This window comes from Fusarium poae, chromosome 2 (assembly GCF_019609905.1).
Source record: "Fusarium poae strain DAOMC 252244 chromosome 2, whole genome shotgun sequence".
NCBI lineage: Eukaryota > Fungi > Ascomycota > Sordariomycetes > Hypocreales > Nectriaceae > Fusarium > Fusarium poae.
In genome coordinates, this window is record NC_058400.1 from 5549484 (window position 1) to 5575037 (window position 25554).

The window sequence follows — 25554 nt, forward strand, 5'->3', positions numbered from 1 at the left end:
AATTCACCTTTTTCTCTCTCTTTCTTTTTGAGCTTGCCATGCGCAAACATAAAAAATGGCATTCCTATGGATAGAAGTCTTTGGTGCCAATCTGTTCAATGCCTCAGTTGTGCCTGCAATGGTCGCTGACGTGTTTGTCTCCCAACCACAATCATTTAAGAAGCACAACACATGTAATCACGGTGCTGTGCTGTCAAATGGTGTCCTAGTCTAGTCCCAATACAGGATATCCACGACGGTGCTCATCTCATACGTGGTTAGGCCGCAATGCTTTTCTCTTCTCTTGTCATCTCGCTTAGGTGGAGAAGCGAAAAGTGACATGTATCTTTACGTCATGGATCTTCTACATGCCAGCCTCTCAGACAGTGACAGTGACAGTGACAGTGACAGGATGGCTGAGCGTCGATCATATCCACAACCAATGCCATCGCATCTTCTCGATTCACGATATCACAACGCTCAGCTTATGATTACATCGGTACTCTGTAATTTTACCTCTAAGTCCACTACATCCATGACGTTTATCATCCCACACCTCCTTCTATGCTCCAGGTTATAAATATCCAGCCTTAAATTTGCCAAGAAATACTCTATCTTTAACCTTTTATTCTTTACAGAACTACCTACCAGCACAACTTTATAACACTAATCCGGAAAAACCGCCTAACACATAATGAACACATCCGGGATCTACGAGAATGAGCGCGGCCAGGGCATGTCCCACTCGACGGGCCCGTCAAAGATTCCCGAGGGTATTGCACGACACGTTCCTAAAGGTCTGGAGGAAGCTCTGCCTGATTCTGTACGTTGTTCACCTCGACTTGATCATATCAAAGTCTGACATTCAAGATACACCCTACCGGTACCTTTCCTGGGCAGTCTACCGATAAATCACATGCCAAGGATAGTGGCGATGCTTCCAAGGTTCCCCAGAAGCTCCAGGAGAAATTGCCAGAGAGCGTTGAGAGAGCGGTTCCAAATGCTATTCACGATACTGGCAACACCAGCGGCGTTCATCGCACAAATTAATGGACAAGAGTGACTAAAGTTGATGCATCGGGTTATGATTGTTAAATAGTAATTATCACCATTCAATTTGGGATAGCGATTCGTTAATACATTGCTGAAGATCAAGGCAATCGGCCTGCAACACACAGTAATGATTCATAGAGACCTGAGAGGTGAAGATATTGTTACAAAACCTGAATATCCACCACAAAACATACTCGCTTAAAGATACAGAAACAGGCCTGTCGCGAGGACAGCCACGCCAGTGATAGCGTGACTGATGCTAGCCTTGGTAGCTTTCTCCTCGAACTCTCCCTGGATGTGTTCTTGGTTTGCAAAACGCCTTACAACAACTGCATCACCAGCTGCAACCAGGGATCCACAGATAAAACAGATCCCCATACATCTCTTGACAACTGCCGCAGCCAACGGGCTGACTTGGCAGATTGGTGAGAATTGCCAAAAAGCAAACAAACCGAGCGTGCTGAGCCCCGATCCGATGTTACGCAAGCCATACGTATAGACGAGAGATTTCTGGAAGGCTTCAAGATGCGATGCAGTGGTCTTTTCGGTAGATGTGCTGTAAAGACCGAAAAGACGAATTGCATTGTAGGGAGACACGAAGCTGTAAATGCCGACACTGGTGCCGGTCACTCCGAAGAGGACGGGGAGTGCCGAGATGATGGTCGTAGGGGACAAGTCCGACGACATGATATGCGAATCCATAAAATGTCGGGCGTCGAGAAGTTGAAAGGTTTGAGGGTATGTGAGAGATTGTCGTAACCAAGAGTCGACTGAATGAAGTTGGTCAATGGGTTGAGATGAGGCTCAAGTCGTGACGCAAAGGTTAGGTTCAAGAAGATTAGACTTTGGATGAGCTCTCATACATGCATATGCTGTGTAAATGGCTAACTTGACGCATGCTTGACTCCGCAACCAACAGTCACTACCTATGGTAGCGCTAGTCTCTGCCATTATGTCCCAGTCACGATCCGAATTCTTCAGTTGAAAAGAGCAAGAGAATCGGCCGGAATGCGTCATACAGTTGCCAGGATAAACAATCCAATTCCCATCTATCTATTAACAATAGTGAATGGCCATTGCCCGAAGGCCAGTGGGGTCTTCAACAAAAGCGATGGCTAATCCTTTGGCGAAGGAAGATCAGCTTGATTCATATTCGCAAGGCTTTGACAAGTTTGACGATATCTTTGGACGAGCCTCACACGAGCCTACTTCATTTCTAAGGTAAACGTGGCGCAAAAAAATCAAAAAAACAACAACAACAACAACAACAACAACAACGCTGTAGTTCTTGCTGTGCTTTATCAACCTTTTCTTGGCGTTTTACATATAGGAAACATAGTATGAGGTTAAGAATCAAATAATGATAATCAGTAAGTGTAAGCCAAAGAGCGTGTCAGGGAATCATGGATCAAGTTCGACAAAGACAGATTGAGTCTATGCTTTTGCGGCTTGTTCTATGTCAGGAATTGCAGCGCTATTCCCTTTAAAAAGTGATATTCTCGGAGCCTGATAGATACTAAATTTTGTTGTAGTTTTCGAGTTTTATCAAGTAACGCTAGGCGAGTGCCATCTATCGTGTTTTGGATCTTGCTCTGCAACCCCGGAATCGCTCCGAGTATTTTGTAAAGGGATGAAGCCAGGCCAATCCAACCCTATGATCCCTGAGCTCATTCTTCCCGAAACGCAGGCGAATTCTCATGGCACTTCTCATTGCCATGTCTTGAATTGCTGATGAAAATTCTGATTAGGTTCACAAAACTATCGCCAAGCAGGGCCAACAGGCCCCATAATGATGAAGTGGCATATTAATAACCATAGATTGGGAAGCAGTATAAGAAGCTAACCAGTTTCTTGTGATTGATCAGCGGTGAGAAGCTCGAGAGAAGTCGCTTCAATTTCCCATAAAGGAAACACAATTACCTGCCCAGGCACAGTAAGACACGTAAATAGATGCCTGCCAGATTGTACTTGATATCAGGATCCTTGCCTGGCCAGTGGACCTTTGTAAACAGAGTAGCACATATGGCTAGCTTTACTATACGCCAAACCGTATTTAGTCTAGTAATATGCCGTCTCTTGGAACTGCGGATTATCGCCGACGAGCCGGCAGGCATTTGATCACATGTGTAACAACTGATTGTTAGCTGTTCGTGTCAAGACTACGACGATGAACTTGAATTACCTCCCGAATAGAAAAAATGTACATAGATATTACAGAAGTGTTAGAAATATGACTATTATTGATGTAACAACCTCGTCGGATCGATGAATTGTTTCTATGGACCTGAGACATGATGACGTCGAGGTACGCCAATAGTTCCCATTTTAGTTTATGCTATTCTTATATCCATGAGACAGCTGCTGTTGTCCCAACTCAATTAGAAACGCATCTCGATTGTAACTTTAAAATGATGATCGATACGAAGAACCCGTATGCTCTCCCCTTGCAACCAAAGCAGTATGCTCCGGCCCCTGTCCCTTCGTTAGCAGAATGGAAGCAGCTCTGGCATGTCTGGGAACTTGTTACTACCAAGATGATACACCCCGAGGCATTGATGGAACAACCTATTCCTTTGAGAAACCCCCTTCTGTTCTACCTCGGCCACATACCTACGTTGTGAGTATACTTGTCCTTTGCTCAGTCTCCGCATTAACAACGAACCATAGTGAAGATATCCATTTGACAAGAGCGACCAAGGGCAAACCAACTGAACCAGCTTATTATCATCAGATATTTGAGCGCGGTATAGATCCTGATGTCGACGACCCTTCCAAGTGCCACGATCATAGTGAACTTCCAGACGTGTTCCCAAAGTTGGAAGATATCCTGTACTATCGTGAGCGCGTGAAAGCGAGAATCACATCGCTTTACGACAATGATAGAGCTTATTCAGATCGGTGCATTGGACGCGCTCTTTGGATAGGATTCGAACACGAAGGTAGATATCCCCAGGTCTGTGATGAATGTTCTGAAAATTAAAAGAAATAGCTCTTCACGCTGAGACGTTTCTCTTTATGACAATCCAAAGCCATAACATTCTACCTCCTTCTGATATACCTAGACCTGATTTTGCAAAGCTAGCCAAGGCGGCTGCTTCGCGACGTATTCAGAACCCATGGTTCAAAATTCCCGCACAGGAATTTACCATAGGCTTTCACGACCCCGAGATTGACGAGGGACCAGATCGATTCTTCGCATGGGACAACGAACGCGAGCCATACGAGGTCCGAGTTCCCCAACTCGAAGCACAAGGTCGACCGGTGAGCAATGGCGAGTACGCGAAGCATTTGTTCAACGCTCAACAGTCTCAAATTCCAGCAACGTGGTACAAAACACGTTGTGCTGGAGAAGACGAGGATTTCACAACGTTCATTGCCCGGCACGGCGTCAAAACCGTTTGGGGCCCTATTACCTTGGCTCAAGCATTGGACTGGCCCGTGATGGCCTCTTTTGATGAGGTCAAGAGATACGCCGACTGGGCTGGAGCTCGCCTACCCAAGATTCACGAATTGCGTAGTATCCACGAATATGTTGAACGCGGACGGAAGGCACCTGAGAGTCGAGTCAATCATCAATTCCACACAGACCCTGGCGCCATTTTTGTTGACTTGGCGGAGACAAATTCTGGATTTCGGAACTTCAATCCTACAGGTGTCACACATAAAAATTATCTTTGCGGACTGGGTGATACCGGAGGAGCAGCTGAATGGACGGGATCTTTGTTTGAGCCACAGCCTGGATTCAAACCAATGGATATTTATCCTGGATATAGTGGTGAGTACTCTACATCAACGTCAAATAGAGAACTATTTTTGACAAGACGATGTTTTAGCCGACTTTATGGATGAGAAGCACATGGCGGTGGTTGGAGGAAGTTGGGCGTTGCACCCACGTGTTGCTGGTCGAAAGAGCTTGTAAGCTTTATCATTTAGTTATTAGGCTACGGAATGTTCGGACACTAACCTTTATAGCTTGAACTGGTGGCAGACAAAGTATCTCTGGCCGTGGGTAACGTTCCGTCTTGTACGAGACGTTGAGTAAGAGTGTACACTGCTAGATGGGCTGGATAATGTTGTTGCTGAGGTCATTTCCTTGCGTTCTTTGTGGTCCTACCGAGATCTATTGCCGACAGGTCGGTCATGGCGAAATATGCGGTGGATTTGTGGATGTTTTGCTAGTCCCGTGTGACATCATACGACTTGTAATTGACTTCAAGTCGAAAATCAGATCGTATGGATTTTCGGATATACAAGTTATCAAATCGATCCATGCTTCTTATTGCTCAATAACCACGTTTTAGTGGCACCTTTCAGTCCGCTCGATCCGAGAGAATGGGTGATGATGTGACTGCAATATATTTGCATCACGATAATCAAGCCACTTACGCGACAAGTTTTTTCTTTCGCGGTATATAAGAACTGCGAGACGTCCTTTTCCATAGTTGTAGAATAGATCTCAAATCATAAAACAATTAATCACTCTAATATTAAAATACTTCATCATGTCGCTGCCAAGATATCAGACAAATACTCCTCTACATCCCACCTTCAAGGACGACATCCTCAACACGCATCTCGTCTACGATTACGACGCGACAGACGCAGAGGGAAACCCTGAAAAGTGGCGCTATGAAATCTGGTTCTTTTCTGATGACCGTGTCGTCTACGCTATCCATGGAGGCCCCATGTCCGGCCGCGTCAACTACCAGACCGTCGCCTACCAGTGCGTTCGTCCAGGAGAGCTATGGCAGATCAACTGGCTAGAAGAGACTGGAACCATCGTTTCCCTAGTGTACGACATCACCAACAAAACCATGAGCGGAATGCTGGGCTTCTCCAAAGGCCATTGGGAACATGCGGAGGATGCGCATGGTGATAAGCGAAACCCCAAAGATTTCAACAGATGGAAGGAACTTGCTTCCATAGGAAAGCAGACAGAGAGGTTTATCTTGACAGAGCAGGCCAAGATTATTGAGGTTTTCAAGGGTCAGGGTGACCTGAAGCCCATTAAAGAGTCGGACCCGACATTCTGATCTCCTCCTTGGGATCTTTCTAGATGAATCAGATGAATAGACGAAAGCGTAGATTTAGACGGCGAATGGAATAAACATTGTACTATTGTTAGCTTTGACAAACCCACACAGGGATGCTACTTACAAGTCACATCGTAGTTCCTCGCTTCTTCGCTTGGCTGTCTGTACCCTGTATTGTTACCCAAATTGCAGCTTACCTATCCGGGGAGAACCTTGTGTTGTTCTTGGCGTAACCGCCTCAGGCCACGTTCCCCAAGGAATCGACCAAAAGCGAGACTTCAGGACTTACGCCTCGAAAATCACCAAACAAAAGACCAAAAGCGAGAGTCTGAAATGCTTACAATAATTATGTTGTTAGGTATTGTATCATTAGTCAATGGCCCTTCGCAACTGCAACCTTGACTCGTACTTGGACACGCTGGAACCCTGCGCCGTGTATTACATTGCGTGGTATCACTTACCAATCATGTTTATACAGTGGCAAACAAGTTGATTTGCGGTTCCTGTCTTTCTATTATGATTTGAAGGTGGAAAGAACATGTCGATAGGCGCCAAGGTCTTATTCCGGAGTTGATCAGCCTTGCTGCATGCTTCCACGACCAAGAGCTGCATAGCTTCACACCACTAGTACACTTGATCTTCTTCAAAAGTCTTTATTGAGAGCCTTCACGCTGCGATCGGCACGGTAAAGCCGGCATCACGAGCTTGGCCTTGGAATAAGCTTATGCCCAGATGTTACTACCATCGTACGACGTTGTGGGCAGCACTCTCGCTGTACTCTCTATGGCTTGAATGATTTGGATGCACAGAGACTTTGGAGTGTCCAGACCTAACGAGCCAGGATGAAATTTTTGAAAGACGAGTCTCGAAGGGGATGGCAAGGGTCGAGAGAAAACGTTTGCAGCCTGGCATACATCGGAGATCAGCTGCGGAACGAACATAAGAGAAAATTTAAGCTGACAGAATCATACCATCGCGTGATCCGAAATGTCAATGACAGGAGGACCTTTCCCAAAAGGAGTTAACGAGACGAACTACGTGAGAATGATTAAATCTCTACTTTTGGCATTGGCCAAGCAGGCCAAGAGAGACAGACTCCACGGGATATCGGCCCAGACTCTGGGCAGACATGGCCAGCCGCAGCGCTGGGTCACCAAAGTATCTTAACCCTAACCCACATTTAACAAGGTATATATCAAATGAATTCTGGAAGACATTGGCCGAAGACAGTCTTGTATGCACTTGAGACAAAATTGGTGCATGAGGCGGAATGCCTTTCCATACCGCCGGCCACTGACTCGTTTTACGGTCGTCACAAGAGCTAGTCAAAGGTGCCGCTGCCATAACTTGTAAAGCAAAAGCGCAGATTGCCTCCTCAGCCGCAGGATTATTAGCCATATTGAGCTGGAGACATTTTAGCTCTCTTTGAAGGATGGTCTGGCAAGGGTCGGAGATTGGTTCACGAGGTCTTTTGGTGCATGTTCATCGTAGAAGTAGATCTTGGCAGGCGGAGAGCCCCTGTCTTGCACTATTGATTCTATTGCTGTACCCCAGATGGGGCAGAGAGGGTCGTAGGAAATGAGGAGCCCGATCCCGCATTTTCCGCAACTTTCTTTTCTTATTGTGAATTCTTACAAGGGGCCTTTGAGTCTGGGGGCCCGGAGTATTCGGGTTGAGATCCGGAACAGACGACGCTCGTTATTCGTGGAGAATTCAGTCTGGGGATGCGGGGGAAGTAAGCATGTTTTAAACTTAACGAGAATGGGAATAAAGTGACACAGTAGTCAACGTGCCTTGGAATGAGAATGTAAAGACTGACGATACTGACGTTTTCGTTAGAATACTTGAGGAGTATTTCGAGTGTGGGCATTGTCCGAAGCCGTCACCAGAGTTAATATGCTCTCTAGTGAAATGAACACTGCTGTTGAACCCTTCAGCACTTGCTTCGCAATTGGGACACTTTCTGACCAGAAGGAAAAGCAAGGATCTCAGCCAATCGTATTTCGGTAACGCGGGCCGCAGAACTTGCTAGCTTGAAGCAAGACAATCCTCTCACGGTCTTACCTCGTTCTTATTAGCAAAGCAACGAGGTAGCAGCACATCTCGCGCCGCGCTTAACGGACGCCAGTACCAGCACTGCATAGCAAAAATAAATTGATTGATCAGCTTGTGGCGTAGTGAGTCGACACAGCGATAGACAAGAGGCATGAGAACAGATGTATGGTATTGCGGACCAAGAAGCCGAAGAACAGTCGCTGTCATGACTTTCTGGAGAGATTAAGTTAAGCGCCGCTGGCCACTTGGCACACATGGCTGATGCTTGTGGCCATCCAAGAACCAATCACCCAAGACAACACATTGTGCCTTCCGATCTGTCGGGCTGAGACCGAATTCTGGATTCCCATCCCCCTCCCTTTCCACAACCGACCCCAGACTCTATGGCCCTGCCAGGGATGGATGACACTTGGCCGTTTCTTGTCAGATCAATCAAGCTCAACACCTGGCTTGTATACCGCTCGGTCGGTCACTACTAACAGCTGTCGGAACCTTGGCCGTCGATCCGTCGTCCTGAGCAAGACACTCTACTAGCCAACAAGCACTCGCCTGTTCGAGATCTATGTGGTTGTGTCGGATCGGGAGACAGCCTCCGTCTGTCCATCCATTTGCAGTAGTTCCACGGAGCTGCCAGACATGATACACCAGCCTTTGCTAAATTTACTGTCGCCCCAGTTCCTGAACATTGTCTTGAAGTTGTTATATATATCCCTTGCCCCATCTCAATCTCGAATTTTGTTTTCAGTTCAGCATCAGATAATCTCACCTTTGAGGAACAAAGCACTCAGCTCAGCGGTCAATAATTCTAGTGCTGAAACACCAACATCATGGCGGCCGACTCCCTCCACGAGAAGGATGTATGTCCTTTCGTCTTCCCAAACAGCCCAATTGAGCACCGCTAACATCCTAATCTAGCCCAAGCATGAGGTCGTCATCGTCAAGACGGCGATTGGAGATGAAGCCTTCCAACAGGCTATGATCAAGGAGCCTCCACCAAAGCTGGCTGCACCCATCCTCATCTTCGCTAGCATGGTCGCTTTCTGCTGCTCTACTGCCAATGGTTATGATGGTTCTCTGTTCGGAACTCTTCTTTCCACTGATGACTTCAAGAATTTCTTTGGTGTCGATAACAAGGGCATTGAAGCTGGTGAGTAGCCTCGATTCATCTTAGGCCTGGTTGCTTGATACAAATATTGACATATAATAGGTATCGTCACCTCAATGTATCAAATCGGTTCTGTTGCCGCTATTCCCCTTGTTGGACCCTGTATCGATACCTGGGGTCGCCGCGTCGGTATGACCATCGGTGCTTGGATCATCATCGTCGGTGTTGTTATTCAGCTTGCTTGTTACACAAACGCCAGTGTTGGCCAATTTATGGCTGGTCGTTTCTTCCTCGGTTTCGGTGTTTCAATCGCCGCTGCTGCTGGTCCCACATACGTCGTTGAAGTCTCCCATCCTGCTCACCGTGGCATCATCACTGGTCTCTACAATGTCATGTGGCCTGTTGGTGCCCTCGTTGCTAGTAGTGCCGTCCGTGGTGGCTGGAACTACAAGGGAACCAACACTTCATGGATGATTCCTGTTGGTCTTCAGCTCATGTTCCCTTGCGTCATTGGTTTCTGCGCTATGCTTCTTCCCGAGTCTCCTCGATGGCTGTACACCCACGGACAGCAAGAGCTCGCCAAAAAGAACCTCACCAACCTTCATGGACACGGTAACCCTGAGAGTGAATGGGTCAAGCTCCAGATCCACGAGTACGAGGAGCATCTTGAGATGGACGGCAGCGACAAGAGATGGTGGGACTACCGTGCCCTTTTCAAGACACGTGCTGCCTTTTACCGACTTACCTGCAACTGTCTCGTTTCCCTGTTTGGACAGTGGGCCGGTAATGGAATCGTCTCTTACTACCTCAGCGCTTTCCTCGACACTGCTGGTATCAAGGATGGCCGACAACAAAACGACGTCGCTATGGGAATGAACGCTGTTCAGATCGCCTTTGCTGCTCTTGGTGCCACTTTCACCGACACTGTCGGTCGCCGTCCCATGCTGCTTGTCGTCAACCTTGTTTGTGCTCTCTGCTGGATCGGCGTCACTGTCCCTGCCTCCATCGCCAACATCACTGATCTCGACAACAAGGAGCAAATCGATGCTGTCACCCCACCAGTCAGTAAGGCTATCCTTGCCTGGGTCTACCTCTTCCAGATCTTTTACTCCATTGGCTGGACTCCTCTCCAGGCGCTCTACCCAGTCGAGGTTCTTAGCTACGAGATGCGAGCCAAGGGTATGGCCTTTAGCTCCCTCTTCACAAACGCTGCCATGCTTGTCATGCAATTCGGTATCCCAGTCGCTCTGAAGAACATTGCCTGGAAGACTTACATTGTTTTCTGTATCTGGTGTGTTATCCAGTCCATCATTCTCTACTTCCTCGTCCCTGAGACCAAGAACCGAACTGTAAGTTACCACCAACCCTTTCTTAAGGCGACCGTCACTGACTAATACTCTTGTAGCTCGAGGAGCTTGATTTTATCTTCTCCTCCCCCAGCCCTGTCAAGGCATCTAAGCAAAAGAAGGTCTTTGAGGCAGATGCTAACGCCAACATTGTCCACATCGAGCCTGCTTCTGCTTCTCCCTCTGCGGCTTAAGCAGACGAATTGGTCTGGATCTTGACATGGGGGCGGGCTGATCACCCAACTTTTAGTTTCTATAACAGCTCGAGTTCAAATTGGTTGATGGGGGGTTTTGGCATATTATAACGAGATTGCGCGCTCAGATGTTGGGTCCTAATACTACATTCTTTGTGTATAATAATACAATCTCAATACTTACCTTTCATCCTGATATTCACCCATGCGGATACGACGATGTCCGGCATATTACGATAGACTTAGGCCTCATATGATAGGTAACGAGGTCTCTGTACTTCAGTGACATAGGGTGACAATCAATCTGCTAGCCAGGTAGAGTGAGGGCCACGATGCAGTCTAAGAGATAGTTGAATCAAGACTCTCTGGGGATATGCAATTGGGCCCTATTTCCATTACAGTGGCCCCTGAGGAGACTAGTCGGTCAAGGACGTGAATGTCAATCAGACTCCAGGTGAGAGTATTGTGAACAGACTTTTTCTATTGTATACTTCTTGAAGGAACGACAATTCTCAACTGTCACTTTCTACCAACCCAAGCCAATACTTTATCAAGACCTTGGAATCCATCCTCCTTCTTTCTCGAAAAGCCGACCCACGACTTTGCTCACTTTAAGTAGATGACGATCGCGAAGTCTCGCTGTTACTAACGAAAGGCTAACTGGCATATTGTTCCTGCCTCGAAATCCAGGAATATTGACCACTGGTGTGTGCAAAGCCTTGTAATGTCAGCCAAAATCTCCCCGGAAACGGATCTCACTTACAGTCCAAGGTGATGCAAAAATGGGATCACCTGTGTTTCCAAGTCCCTCTGGAGCCTCATCAAGTACACTCGGCGTTAGAACTGCCACATATGTCTCGGCAATCTTATCAAAACGCGGTCGTAAGGCTGAAAGTCCATCATATGCATCAAGTTGCGTTCTGCGCGAGATGTTGTTTCGTTCATCCACTCCTCTGGCCAATACCTGATCCATCTGGTCTCTGGCCTGGTTATATTCAGGCAAGAGACTTGTAGCTCCTTCAAGGCGTACAACTACGTCGTGCCACTCCACAACCTTCTCAAACTCAGAGCCTAGGTTGAGTTCTTCGACTTCCGCACCGTGAGCTTTGAGCAACTCTACTGCTTTCTCCATAGCTTTGATAGTGCCTTCACCGGCCATATGCCACTGGACTGGCTTGCATACAGCAAATTTGGAGCCTGCTAATTCTTTGAATGAAGACTCCTCGTCATCGTGCAACGAGAATGCATCAGCGATCAACTCAAAGTCTGTGACGCTACGCGCGAAGAAACCGATTGTATCAACGGTAGGAGAGCAAAACTTCTGGCCCTCACGTGTAATGCTATGCCAGGTAGGCTTGAAGCCATAAACACCATTAAAAGACGCTGGCCGGACGATGGATCCTTTTGTCTGAGATCCCAACGCTATAGGAATTTGGAAATCTGCTACTGCGGCTCCGGACCCTGCGGATGAGCCTCCCGGTGTATGTGTGATGCTGTGAGCGTTGCGAGTGGCTGGTCCGATGAAAGAGGCAGCGAATTCGGTAGTTGTCGTTTTACCTATCACCTTGTCAGGAAACAATAGCAGGACTATTTCTAATAGGCATACCAAAGATAAGGCATCCTGCATGTCGAAGAACCATTACGGATCCAGCGTCGATTCGGGGATGATCGTTTGTATATATACTAGACCCATACTCGGTGGGCATGTCTATTCGAGAATAAGTAGACTTTCGATGAGGAAAGATTAATGCCGAAAGGAGCGTTTACCTTTGGTCAAAATAATGTCTTTAATTCCCACTGGTAGACCATGCAACGGGCCTCTCTGTTTGAAGGGAACTTTATCCAAGGCCCTAGCTTGTTCCAGTACAGAATTTGAGTCAAGGTATGCCCAGGCTTGAACATCCTCGTTGCGTTGCTCTATTCGCCCAAGGAGTGAGGATGCATACTGTTCAACGGTAAGGTCGCCAGATCGGAGTCTCTCCAAGGCCTGGGAGGCTGAGTAGCGCCAGTAATCCATATCAGTTTTTACGTGTTTAATGAATTGGATCATGTATCAGAATAGACGAGTTGAAATGGCTAGATAAAGCATCTAATGGATGGTGTCGACACAAGCTTCCCCGCTTTGTACTGTCAGTACAGACTGGCTCGGATCCACTGAGATGAGGGGTTCGGCAATTGATCAGGAATATTGCTACTGATAATAAGAAGAGCTCGTTGAAAACAGAAATACATAGCTTTGGTCTCACTGAAAATACTCAAGGGTCGCTGCACCAACCGCCATCAACAACATAAGAACTTCCCGTAACGGCACTGGCTTCATCACTACCCAAAAACACAATCACCTTGGCTACCTCTTCAGGCTCAAGATCCCGCTGTAAGCTCTGGCCCCGCATCACCTCCTCACGATACTCAGGCGTCAGAACTTCGTCCCTCTGTCGCTGCGTCGCGATGGCCCCAGGCATGACACTGTTTATTCGGATATTGTGTTTGCCGAATTCTTTGCTCTGTGTACGCGTGAGGCCCATAATAGCGGCTTTGCAAGCACCATAGACTTGAGGCTTGTCAGTAAAAGGCCTTGAAGGAAAGAAACATAAATATATACCTGGAGTACCTTGGGCGGGAATACGCCAAGTGATAGAACCAAGATTAATGATACTCCCACTCCCTGTCTCCTTCATGGCTGGGATCACAGCTTGGGTGAGGAAGAAAACATGTCGAAGGTTAGTGTTGACGTTAAAGTCCCAATCATCCGCCGTGACATTCTCAGTGGTGAGTCTGGCTCTGTTTCCAGCAGCGGCTGCATTATTCACCAATACATGAATCGCGCCATGTTTATTCTGGATGTTCTTGACAGTTTCCTGCAGTTCAGGTAGATCTGCGACGCTGCAGTTGTAAAAGATTGGTGCTTTGATCGGAGAATTATTATCTTTGGATCGAGAAATAACTCTATCAATTGTTTTCTGGGCCGAGTCTTCAGCAATATCGAGAAAGATGACTTGACAGCCCTGGAGAGCGAAGAGTTCCACGGTCGCAGAACCTATACCTTCTGCACCGCCCGTAATAAGCACTGTCTTGCCACGTAGGCTGGGATAGATGGCATGAGTGGAAGACATTGAAGCTTAGAAAAAACGGTCGGGAGGCAGCTTAGAAAGTAAGGAGGTGAAGTTTGAGTCCTTGTACAATAACGAGGTAGTATTCCAGCCCCTCACCTGGTCCATGCCGTATCATGTATGTACCATGTCAGCTGACCCAGGATGCATATAATGTTACATCACAGTCAACTCTGGAACCTCAAGATTGTTTTCAATATGTCTGAATTTGTATATACGCTGAACTACCCACTCTCCGTCTCTTAGTCTCTTATGATCTGACTGCAATCACTCAGCAACAGGGCAAAGATCATAGTTGCCGTTGACATTGTTTCCCCACCAACTTGGGAAAGGATGGCCGGGACCACCAGCACCGAAGACAGCAAAGGAAAGGATGAAAAGAACAGTGAGACTTGCGCCATCAAAGGCACCGGTCACCAGGTACGAGTAGTCTCTAAAGACGCGCGGGCGGTAGTTTCGGAGGTAGAACTGAACGAAGAAGCCAGAGAGCAACTGGCTAAAGATGACACAAGTTTGACTCTGGTTGTAAGGGATGTAACCAGCGTACTGGATGAATTGGGCGAAATTGACGTCGGCGACATCGAAGTTCTTAATCTTGGGGTAGAACTGCAACATGTTAGCGAGAGTCTTTGTAGAAGATGAAGAATCTGACATACCTTGTAGAAAATGCGGTGCATAACTACCAAGCTGGCACCAACCAAAAGACCAAAGGGCACGACTTCGTAGGCACCACCAAGCTTGTAAAGGTAACCAGCCAGCGCCCATGAGGTCGCATTGGTGTTGTACGACTGCATGGTAGCGCCGCTCCAAGACGAGTTTCCATCGCCGTCTCGAAGAAGCTCTCGGTTACTTCCCACAATGCTAATCATTACAGCATAGTTGATGAAGCCACCCAGGATGGTACCCCAAATTTGTGTAAGGAACATGACACGAGGGGGGATTTTGACTAGACTCATGAATTAGCCTTGATATAAAAAGGCCAGAGAAGAGACTTACGGTATTCTCCCATCTTGAGATCACCAGACAGGTTGACAGCGTTCGAAATGACGTTGTGAGACCATGCAGCAAAGTACATGTTGCCCACAGGCTTTCCAGGAAGCATAAGACCAGCCAACATCTTCGAAAGATTGTTGGTGGCAATTCCGTTTCCGTATCTAGAGTAAAGAAGGGTGCTCTGAAGAACTTCAGTCAGCAGGTGCTCTCATAGTCACTGCCTGGTGTAACTTACGACTGGTGCAATGATGGAGCCCAAAGCGAGCGACACCACGTATGCCCAAGGGGGAAGAGTAATATTCTCCTTAATCACAACGACAAGGCCGAGGATGAAGCTACCAACAAGAATGGAAATGTACCACCACCAGGGTGCTTCCTTGTAGTGCTTGGCCATGTGTTCGTGGTGACGGTCATCGTAACGACCCTCCTTTGCGCTCTTGAACGCCTTCACGACGTCCTTACCCCAGAAGAGGATACAATGGAGGATAAGGGCACCAATCTAACAGAAATTAGCCTCGTTTATAAGAATAACATGTTGAAAATTTACCGCAGCATTGGCCATAAACATAGCGTATGCAAAGGTGCCAGTCAATCTGGGAAGACCAAACTCCAATAGACGCTCTTCATTCAGAAGTCCACCCTCGAAAACCTGAGCAACGGGATATGTCGTACCATTCTCCATCAAGAGACGAGTGGACATAAAGGGAAGAGACTTGGCGCCCCAGCCGTTGCCATAGTAGATACAAACCATCACGATGTAGCAAACGAAGAATCCAACAGCCATGTGGGCCTGAAGAGGCAGAGGGAGAGATGTGTTGAAGGAGGTAATCTACCCAAGTCAGCAAAGTCACTGTAACCTTGTGCATTTATAACTCACATATTGCCAATCGAAAGATAGAGTGAAAAGACCGAGACCTTCGTTGTTTGTAGCTCCACCAAAGATGTTGGTGAGATGTTCGGCCTTTTCACCTGTTGCCTTCATAGCAGCGAGACACTAATTCTGGTGGTCAGTAGGCTCTCGATCAAAGCCAAGTCAGGGGTCAACATACAGGAATGGAAACCGAGTTAAGCCAAGGGAAGATATAGGCCGGGAAGAACTCGTATAGCGACATGCCAGTAAAACTGTACCAGAAGTATCGGAGAGGCTTAGAGTCTTTGACTTCTTGCCAATGGAGTCCCTGGAGTGTCTTGACAGTAGGCAAGTTGCTCCAGAAAACAGCGTCGACGTGCCAAACAGCTACAGGACGCATGATACCGCAAAGACCATAACCAAACAAACCGATTGAAATGGTGCTCAAGATAACAGTAGTCGCACTCAAGGGCATATCGTAAAAGAGATCCTGGGCGGCAAAGACCTGGACACTCTCGGCAGCATTGGAAGCGGATGTGGCTGTGATAGAACAGATGGCATGCTCCTTGAGACCCCATGGACCTGGGTTGATAACCTTGATGAACTTCAGCCAGATTGGCAGGGTGCCACTGTTGCCTTTGGCCCTCCAACGAGCTTCATACTTGTCACCACGGGGGAGGGCGAAGGCCCAAGCATTTCCGATGAAGTACGAGATGAGAACGATGAAGGTGCCTTGGATGGTGATCATAGTAGGCTTGAACTAAGCATTGATGTCAGACGATGTCTGACTACGATAATCCACAAGGCGCAACTCACAGTATAGATCTGGTACATCACAGCTTGGAAGCAAGCGAGGCATGAGGCGAGGAAAAGACTTCGGAATGTCAATGCGCTGTCATGATCGTCTCTCATCGGGAGTAGATGGCGAGAGGCATCAGCACCGGTCACGATGATGGCATCCTTGCTGTCGTTGTCGCTGTCGTCGTGGCGATCGGCACTGGAAACGTCTAGAATCTCTGATCCGAGTACTGCGTTCTTGGGAGTATCGATGTTCTTCTCGTCGACGTTGTCAGAGCTGTGAACCTGGGAGACCGATGTCTCGAGGGTGTCATCGGGGCCGTGAGGCCCCTTGGGCTCGACGTTTGTGAACGACATGGTCAAAAGGCAAACCCACCCTTGGAAAGAATATCAAGGGAGCACTGGGTTTCGAAACCGGTATGAAAGTAGTGGTTCGAGTGGGACTTGTACAGTTGAGCCTCGTCGAATCTTTCAAGAGGGAGCTTGCCCCAAATTATATCTCAACCGCCTTGTCGGTTTGACGGTTGGTAACACCACATCCCCTGGCAATTAGACAATGTAACGTTTGTATGTTCTGGATTGTATATCGGATACCACGGCGATAAGAAATCGCCTCCGTTCGAGACCTTATCCGGTTCCCGGGGGTTCTTTTGTGAAAGGAAGCTCTTGGCATCCCATCCCGCCTCCCGAGTATGTTTACCGGTTGATGGTACTTCAACTCAGTATACAGAAATACCCGTAGCACATATTGAAACATCCGTTACCTGCCCCATGAGTACTAGCCTGACCTGATACCAATTCCGTATCCGACCTTGTCGATATCGTGGAACAGTTCCCTGAAACTGGGGTATCTTGATCGGCTTTGCCGCTTGCAGTGATTGTCCATGTGTCTATCGACTGCCCTCCTGGGAAGAGCCGCACTAGTGTGTGCCACATCCGATTAATGAGGAATTTTTGTAAGGATCAAGCAGCAAGGTGAAGGTTACAGATGCATGTCGATTGGCTGCAGTGTCACCAGAGTTGGACTGTGCTTGATTGCGACATGCCGAATTACCGGGGTCCCGCAACAAAAGGTCCCCCATATGGTGATAATCAGGGATATCCAATTGGCTCGCATCTTTAAAATCTCACGATCCAGAGGCATTTGCCTTGTTATGTTGGTTGTTGATTTACAGAGTAGACCAACATGCATCATAGCATCATGTATGAAGGTTCCTTTGTTCTTTGTCCAAAAACGCTAGGTTAAGCGTGTCAGCACTCAAATGATAAGCTTTATATGTGATTCTACTAGCGTTATTAGTAAAACGCTCCATACTGATCATGTCTCAAAGTGAGGGAAAATCATTGACAGAGAGTCAAACAATTAAACAGGATTCTTCTTTGGTGACCCTAAGCTGTATTCAATGGCAAGTGATATTGCCATATTAAATATGCTACTCGATTATAGTGGGCCTTGTTTATCGAAACAGGGTCTACATCTGGGGATGTCAGGGATAAGAGATAGAGGCGACCTTTTGCGACAAACGTCAGATGCAATCAATCACTGGAAGGAACCTTTGACGGACGATACATGATCAAGACCGAGATTTGGAAAGAAGCGCCGACGATGGATTCAAGCTTAATATTGTTGATACGACGTCGCAATCTAGTCGAAGGTCATTTGTCTTCCATTTTGGGACTTGGTTGTGGGAACATCTTCTCTTATCTGGGCCTTTCTATGCCGTCCTACCCGGATATCAGCACACGTGATCCGCTCGCGCCATCGAAATTGGACCATTAATTGGGAACTTTTGTTCGATAGGAATTGTTCAGTTGTTCGTCAGTAACCCTGCAAAAGGTGTCATTCAAAGTTATCCCAACGACTCCGACAGACTTTGGATGGCAAAGTCGATTGAAGAGGCAAGTTCACATGTCCGATGATCACAACCTTTGAAGTCATGACTGCACCGACTTGTAGTCTTTTACACTTGTATGTAGATCTTATCTGATCAAATCTGCAGGTGTCCCATATAAACCACCAAGATTGTTGCCCAGCCGGCACCAAACGACTTGCCAAGCCGGCAACCGAGGGATCTCCTTCAGAATTCTCGAATAATATATTACTACGTTCAAACAGTGAGGTTACAATCATTCTACCATGCAGGCTACGGAGTTGGGCTTAAAGTTGTATTCTTAAGCCTTGCAGGGTTGCGGTCTCGATGCTAGAATAGCTTTCAAGGGAGTATCATGAGACTAACATTATCCTTCACTTTACTTAAGGCACTACCTTATTCGTTTATCATGGCCTCACTGACGTTTAGTAGCTGAAAAGGCAAGTTTTTGACAGCCGAGGTGGGTAGCATTGCAGGATTCTCTGAGAAGTTCTGGATCTACATATCCCAGCTAAGAGTTCAAAGGATCCTCCCCCACGAAATCAAGGGTCGCATGTGGCGTATCCACCCAGTCTATCTTGAGGTACTTGTCTCATCTCTGACAAGCCTGATCGAGATCAGGTATCAACCCCAGTAGCCGATGTTGTCTTGCGAGTTGGGCAGGGGCTTGTATGTAGCAGAGACTTCCTAAGGCTCTGATGCAAGGAATGAAGTCATTCTACTTCTCTGGGTGAATCTCGACTGTGCATAAGACCGAAATTCATCTCATCATGAATTTCAGTTTGTCATCCACATCTATACAGAACAGGATCTTTGCTTACTTGGTGACAATGCTCGAGGGGATCATCTGAATGCTGCTTGGGAACCTCTTATCCGAGGTTCGCCACAAGAGAGGCAAATCATGTTTCGTTATACACAATTCCCCTTTTGTGCCTCTACAAGTTTTTTCCTGCCGTTCTTTCAAGTAGGAAAATTGTCAGCGCTTGTGGCAATAGCCATCCCACGTCAACATGTGCCACTAATATTTGCAGTGAAGGCTCGACGCCTTATTGTCAAACTAAACGACAGCTCTTTGCCACCTCTCATCCTCGTTTCAATAGCAGAGAGTATTACTGGTAAGTATATCTAGGATCTGTCAGCCACTAGGATGCTGACTCAGTGTTTACATTGCTCTATCAGCTCCAAGCCAGATGTGGTTTTCTGCAGCAAACTAGCCATCCCTTACTACGTTTACTGACAAACAATACCATGTTTGTCTTGTAAATGACCTGTAAATTACGTCTCTAAAGAACCAAGATAGTTTTCACGCTTACACAGTCATTTAGATCCATTATGTACGCCCCATGACATAATATGAATTATCACTAGAGGAATCAAGAGGAGACTTGTGTCACTTGGTCCCTTTCTAGAAGGCTATGTGATTCTAGTTTACTTGCTGGTTAAACATGTGCAAGGAGCTGCCATCCATTTCTCAGGTTTGTACTTCGAGAAACGAAATAGTTTCTTAAAAGAAGACTTTGAACCATATGAAGAACTCATGGTCATCATTGTGAACAGATATCTACATGCGCTGTATTTTGCTTTTGTAAGAAAGCTTCATGTATAATTCGATCAAGCGATGGTAGTTTTGAAGCCATGCTGTGTTGTTTTACTCCAATTTTGGCCCCAGTCCTCTTAACTGCATAGGAAGACATGCAGAATAGTGTCCTATAGACAGAACTTGCTCTCAGCTCTGCGCCATATAGCTCAATGAACTGTTTTTACATCGTTGTCGAAGAAGTTTGGTATGAATATTCAACGACTATGACCTTCATCGACATTAAAACTTCGAAACTACTTGACATTTCGACCAGACCTAGTCAACCTAGCAACCTTTGAATGCGTATATCCAACGTGGTTTCTACCGCAAACACGATTCTTTTGTTACTACTTTGTATTATCCACTTTACGAGTAGTATCTCCTTGTACTTTGTGATCTTACGCAGGCATATACTTGTCTGAAAGGTTGCAATATAATAAATTTACTATTTTGAGTTGTCACTATTTTGAGTTGTCGTTTGAAAGTGACATGAGGAACAATAGGGTAGTAAAATAGCATCATGACATAGAAAGATAGGGCCTCAGCAAAATTCGACCCAGAGAACATGATTTAAAGCATTAAGTGAGTGAACATATTTGTTTGTTAAAGCTGTATATAGCTATGTGAACAATTTAATAAACTCAACCGTTGATCAGTTCGTTTGAGCTCGATGTCAAAAAGTCAGCAATTTGTCCATTCCCCCACCAATGATTCGATGATTGATCTTGGATCTGGCTTCATTGAGGTATTCCGGGGCTCGACGATCCGTAGCAAATCATAGCTGACAGTTGGACGGAGTTGGACGGACTTCTTACCAGAAGAAGCATCATTTCTCAAAGTACGAATGGCACTGTCAGCCCTGATCTCCAGGGGTGAAGATGATTCCACATTTATCCTTCAGAACACCAATTGGCGGTGTTGTTTTGGGTTGGAACTTTGTAGCTTAGCGCTGATGCGAGCTCTGAGCGGCTTGGCCTGGAACTTAAAGACCCCTGGAGGAATCAGCCGTTGAGAGAGATGTGGTAGTACACTACATTATCACCATTGGTTTCCTTTACTCGAGACGTGGTTGCGTTAACTCACCTTGAGTAAATCATGCGGGATAGGGACATGTTGCAGCTGAATCTCCCACAGGCAAAATACGTAGACTCTGTAGCAACTAGGTACTACTAAAGTTACCGGTTGTCCATCCGGACTTCGGGGCGTAAGCGCTAGTGCCTCAGAAAGGATCAACCCCTGTGCAACGATCTCTACCAATTTTGTCCCATCACCTGTTTGTCACCTCCCAAATTTGAGGTCTGTTGCAACATGAGCTGCCAGCTCTTGAGTAAAACTCGATGGATACCCACTCCCGAAAACACAGCCCGGTTGGGCTTTCACTTGTCTGCTTTGCTCAACATAGCGACTTGACCGTGCTCTCGTTGCTTGTTGCTCCTTGATGGACGCGTTTGTTCGTTAGTTCAGAGGGATTGCTCACAAAGACAGGCGTCTGGACGACACGATCTTCTACTCTATCCGCTTCAAACGAAGTCAACACCATGTCTCGGTCGACAATCGCATCAACATTGGCTATCGCTGGCTTTCTCACAGAACCCGTGGTTGGTTTGGCAGGCTGGTGGACTTGGTCGCCCGACACTCTCACGCCTCATTTCGCCTACCAAGACCCTGGATCTGGAAATATTTTGCACAGTTCTTGTAACAGCAATGGCTCGGCCGCTTTCTCAACCGATAATCCGAACAAATTCCCTGTCAAAGCCCAGCCAAAGGCTGCGACACCACTTGCAGTGACGGGCTGGTGGGATGACGACCTCAACACACCGATTGTAAGCTACACGGTCTACTAGCGCTGCTGCCACAGTTCATTGCTAATCGAGCAGGCTTCAATCTTCTACCAGGCAACCGACGACTCGATCATCAATGCGTTCTTCACATGCGACAACAAAACAGGCAACTACAAGCTCAATCCCGATGGCAACGACGTTGTATCCGACCTCGCAGGCGCACCCTCTGTACACGAAAAGACTGGCCTAGCGGTCACGGAGCTGGGGGACTCGGGCGGCTACCGACTATATTACCACGACGAAGACGGGCTAGTCAATCTACTGGCATATGACGACGATACCGATTGGCGATACGATGGGCCTGTATCACTCAAGAAGGCTGGTGGCATGGGAATAGCTGCGTTGCAGACAAAGGGTACGAATATATCGGTCGCTTATCCATACGATAGTAAAAACATTGCCGTTGCTCGCTTCAACAATGAGAACAAGAACAAATGGAGCATGGGTAAGATGTACTGGATTGATGGTGGTGCCTTTGTCGCTGATAATTACCTTAGAATCGTTCCCGACACCCTTCGATAGCCCAGCGCCGACGAACCAAACGGACCCTTCGGATATAAGACTCGATTCCTCGGGAGGCGACTCAATCCAGCTCTCCTCGTTCGATAGCGCGGTCAACCTTGGCCTTTCTTCGTCTAAGAGTCAACAGCTGTCTGTTTTCTACATAGGCGAAGATGCTGAGTTGCATGCTGCATCACACGTCGATGGGAGTTGGGAAGAGCAGGAAACTCCTGGCAAGAAGAAATGGCCTCATGTAGACAGCGCGTCCGGACGATTGGCTGTTGTTTCACCCTTGGAATCAGACAAGGTCTGGGTATACTATACAAGTGGCGAGAAGGTCATGGAGCTCCATAGAGATGGAAGAGGAACATGGGCCGATGCCAGAACTCCCTCTCCGAAGAGCGCTACAATCACCGACGACTCGGATGGATCTGACGGGGACGACAACTCGAAAGACTCGGATGGTGGCTTCAACTCTAGTGAGGATGCGACCGACAGCTCATCTTCATCAAAAGGCATCACAACTGGCGCAAAGGCTGGGATTGGTATCGGTGTCGGTGTCGGCGTATTGGCTGTCGCTGCTACTGTTTTCTTGTTCCTCCGAAGACGACGTCAGAAAGATGCTACGAGCGAGCGTAAAGGTTCAGTTGGGGAACTTGCATCAAGAAATAGCTATCATGAGTTGCAGACCGAAGTGCATCAGCCACAGGAAATGCCATTGACAACACCAACTCAACAGCACGAGTTGCTGGGTGATACAAGACACAGAGATACACAAGTGTAGATAGTACAAACGAAATGTTTTAATTTGTTCTTCCAATCAAGATCTTGAAGAAACATACCACCAATTGAAGCTGTCAACTCGCATGACGCATGGTTTGATACACAAGACTCCATTACTGTAGAAGGGTGACCACTAGAACGAGCCCCCTGTAGTGGCGTATGTCCTCCAAGGCTCAAAGGGACACTGCTGTAAGACATTCATACCTGTCAAACAACATGATGGAGTTGGTAATGGTAGACGCCGGATGCAGAAGGTAACCTGTCTTGATAGCACTATGTAGTAGAATATCCGTCAGCCCAACGCCATCAGCGACTCATCACAAGCCACTTCTAACAACTTGAACTAACCTAGCCAAGGCTGAAAACAAGCACTTGTTTGTCTGCCACACTGCATTTGATCCACCAATAGCCCCTCTGGATTATGTCACATCACACCCAACTCCCTGTTTCTACAAAATAACCTTAACCTGAAAACCAGTTACAGGCGCTGTCAGTCCCGCTTTTCAAGGTACATTTGCTCCGAGGACCGTTGTCAAAGATCAAGATCACGATCATTGACGTAATGGGAAAAGAAAGAACCAATTCGGGAACGTGTTGAGACAGGGAGTCTAGACACACGCGACACTCTTATCTTTCCTTTTCATTTCCATTTCCCTCTCAATGCCACAGTTCTCACTGTCTTGCTCCTCAAGGAATCACTACCAGGAGACAAGAGCAAGCAACAATGTCTAGCAGCATCAAGAGCACCTTTGTCGGCGCCATTCAGGCGTCGGCGTCTGTTTTGCTCACCATCTTCTATGGTGTTATTGCTGGCCAGACCAAGCTTCTCTCTGTAGAGACAGGTCGACAAATCTCAAAGATTTGTATCAAAATGTTCCTGCCTGCTCTGCTTATCGTCAATCTTGGTACCCAGATCGAGGCATCGAATGCATCTCTGTACCTCACCATCCTAGGTAAGTTACCAATTGAGTTTTTGCAGGGTCACAATCTAACAGCAGATCCTGTCTAGTCTGGGCTCTCGTCTACAATCTCGCCTCTATCGCCGTCGGATATGCCCTCACCAAATGCTTTAGCATGCCCAAGTGGTTCACACCCGCCATCACCTTCAACAACACCACCTCTTATCCTCTGCTCTTGATCCAATCCCTCGGTTCAGCTGGCGTTCTTTCCGCCCTTGCCAAGTCCGACGATGACAGCAGCGACGACATTATCGAACGAGCCAAGTCATTCTTCCTTGTCTGCTCCGTCGTATCCAATATGCTCACCTTTGGCCTTGGTGGAAAGCTCCTTGGAGTCAGTGACGAAGATCCCGTCGAATCTATGGATGAGGATTTGCGCGACCGAGCCGGACACAACGACAACCCGCCGACCGACAGTCAAGAACCCGACGAGCGTACATCTCTCCTCCCCGGACGTCTGCCTCGATATGTGAAGAAAGCATCTCGCCATACTGCTCAAGCACAGCACGCTGTTTGGGACAAGCTGCATCCTCAAATACAACGTGCATTGGCACACGTGACTCAGTTTATCAGCCCTCCTACTGTTGGCGCTCTTATTGGTGTCGTTCTCGGATTTGTTCCTCCATTCAAGAAGGCCTTCTTCAACGACAGCGAGGATGGAGGTATCTTCAATGCCTGGTTGACCGTCAGTCTCAAGAACATTGGAGAGCTTTTTGTCACTTTGCAGGTCATCGTTGTCGGTATCAAGCTGGCTCACAGTCTGAGACGCATGCGACGGGGAAGCGACTCGGGCAACCTTCACTGGCTCCCGCTCTCCATGGTTGTTCTGATCCGCTTTGTTATCTGGCCTGTGTAAGTTCAATCACAAGCCTGGAAGGACCCATTACTGACAATGTGTAAACAGCCTGAGCATTCTTTTCATTCGAATGCTCATCACCCAGACCGACGTTCTTGGTGAGGATCGTGTTCTCTGGTTCACCATGATGTTGATGCCAGCAGGACCGCCTGCCATGAAGTTGGTGGCGATGGCCGAGGTTGATGATGCAGATGAGAATGACAAGATGTCCATTGCCCGGGTACTCATGGTATGTACAAGCAGTAATAAACGACAGACATTTAATAAACACAACTAACTTTCCCATAGACCTGCTACGCAATCTCTCCCCTGCTGTCAATTGCAGTGGTTGCCAGTCTCAAGGCTTGTTCTTGATCGATAAGTGTTTGACGAGACACCTGATTGTGCTATTCCGCAGACAAATCTTTCCGTTCAGGATATCCACCTCAAAGGCGCTCGATTAGAACACAGTTCGTGCCAAATCCATGGCTGGGAGAATGCCTAGATTATCTGTTACTGCTCTAGTTTGACTTCTGGTCTGCTGACTTCTGATCTCTGCCCATTCACCTACAAGTCCACTGTGTACAGACAGACTTCATTAGGACTTTGAAGTAAAAGTTAAACCTGGGATCTAGAAGATGCTCTCAGTATCGCGACTCGATTGTTATA

General features: G+C 47.2%; 10 protein-coding genes across 10 annotated transcripts; 6 read left to right on the plus strand and 4 right to left on the minus strand.

The window, feature by feature from the left end:
* Positions 1-673: 673 nt before the first annotated feature.
* Positions 674-1029, plus strand: FPOAC1_005800 (uncharacterized protein; the record flags this gene model as incomplete). Its single annotated transcript, XM_044850313.1, has 2 exons — positions 674-802; positions 850-1029. The coding sequence occupies 2 exons, from the start codon at positions 674-676 to the stop codon at positions 1027-1029; spliced, it is 309 nt and encodes a 102-aa protein (XP_044709023.1).
* A 201-nt stretch (positions 1030-1230) lies between these two features.
* Positions 1231-1734, minus strand: FPOAC1_005801 (uncharacterized protein; the record flags this gene model as incomplete). The annotated part of the gene is made up of 1 exon (XM_044850314.1): positions 1231-1734. One exon carries the CDS (start codon positions 1732-1734, stop codon positions 1231-1233), a length of 504 nt encoding a protein of 167 aa, XP_044709024.1.
* A 1706-nt stretch (positions 1735-3440) lies between these two features.
* Positions 3441-5074, plus strand: FPOAC1_005802 (uncharacterized protein; the record flags this gene model as incomplete). Its single annotated transcript, XM_044850315.1, has 5 exons — positions 3441-3649; positions 3700-3971; positions 4022-4807; positions 4866-4947; positions 5005-5074. The coding sequence occupies 5 exons, from the start codon at positions 3441-3443 to the stop codon at positions 5072-5074; spliced, it is 1419 nt and encodes a 472-aa protein (XP_044709025.1).
* A 460-nt stretch (positions 5075-5534) lies between these two features.
* FPOAC1_005803 (uncharacterized protein) lies at positions 5535-6065 on the plus strand (the record flags this gene model as incomplete). The annotated part of the gene is made up of 1 exon (XM_044850316.1): positions 5535-6065. The coding sequence occupies one exon, from the start codon at positions 5535-5537 to the stop codon at positions 6063-6065; it is 531 nt and encodes a 176-aa protein (XP_044709026.1).
* Positions 6066-8947: 2882 nt separating this feature from the next.
* Positions 8948-10765, plus strand: FPOAC1_005804 (uncharacterized protein; the record flags this gene model as incomplete). Its single annotated transcript, XM_044850317.1, has 4 exons — positions 8948-8977; positions 9036-9267; positions 9328-10574; positions 10631-10765. 4 exons carry the CDS (start codon positions 8948-8950, stop codon positions 10763-10765), a joined length of 1644 nt encoding a protein of 547 aa, XP_044709027.1.
* Positions 10766-11315: 550 nt separating this feature from the next.
* On the minus strand, positions 11316-12782 carry FPOAC1_005805 (uncharacterized protein; the record flags this gene model as incomplete). The annotated part of the gene is made up of 4 exons (XM_044850318.1): positions 11316-11483; positions 11529-12322; positions 12372-12473; positions 12533-12782. 4 exons carry the CDS (start codon positions 12780-12782, stop codon positions 11316-11318), a joined length of 1314 nt encoding a protein of 437 aa, XP_044709028.1.
* A 238-nt stretch (positions 12783-13020) lies between these two features.
* FPOAC1_005806 (uncharacterized protein) lies at positions 13021-13878 on the minus strand (the record flags this gene model as incomplete). Its single annotated transcript, XM_044850319.1, has 2 exons — positions 13021-13316; positions 13368-13878. 2 exons carry the CDS (start codon positions 13876-13878, stop codon positions 13021-13023), a joined length of 807 nt encoding a protein of 268 aa, XP_044709029.1.
* A 264-nt stretch (positions 13879-14142) lies between these two features.
* Positions 14143-16873, minus strand: FPOAC1_005807 (uncharacterized protein; the record flags this gene model as incomplete). Its single annotated transcript, XM_044850320.1, has 8 exons — positions 14143-14481; positions 14532-14821; positions 14872-15049; positions 15104-15367; positions 15416-15697; positions 15746-15862; positions 15918-16478; positions 16535-16873. 8 exons carry the CDS (start codon positions 16871-16873, stop codon positions 14143-14145), a joined length of 2370 nt encoding a protein of 789 aa, XP_044709030.1.
* Positions 16874-21504: 4631 nt separating this feature from the next.
* FPOAC1_005808 (uncharacterized protein) lies at positions 21505-23092 on the plus strand (the record flags this gene model as incomplete). The annotated part of the gene is made up of 3 exons (XM_044850321.1): positions 21505-21789; positions 21844-22252; positions 22305-23092. 3 exons carry the CDS (start codon positions 21505-21507, stop codon positions 23090-23092), a joined length of 1482 nt encoding a protein of 493 aa, XP_044709031.1.
* A 723-nt stretch (positions 23093-23815) lies between these two features.
* On the plus strand, positions 23816-25260 carry FPOAC1_005809 (uncharacterized protein; the record flags this gene model as incomplete). The annotated part of the gene is made up of 4 exons (XM_044850322.1): positions 23816-24044; positions 24101-24902; positions 24955-25135; positions 25195-25260. The coding sequence occupies 4 exons, from the start codon at positions 23816-23818 to the stop codon at positions 25258-25260; spliced, it is 1278 nt and encodes a 425-aa protein (XP_044709032.1).
* Between the last annotated feature and the right edge of the window lie 294 nt (positions 25261-25554).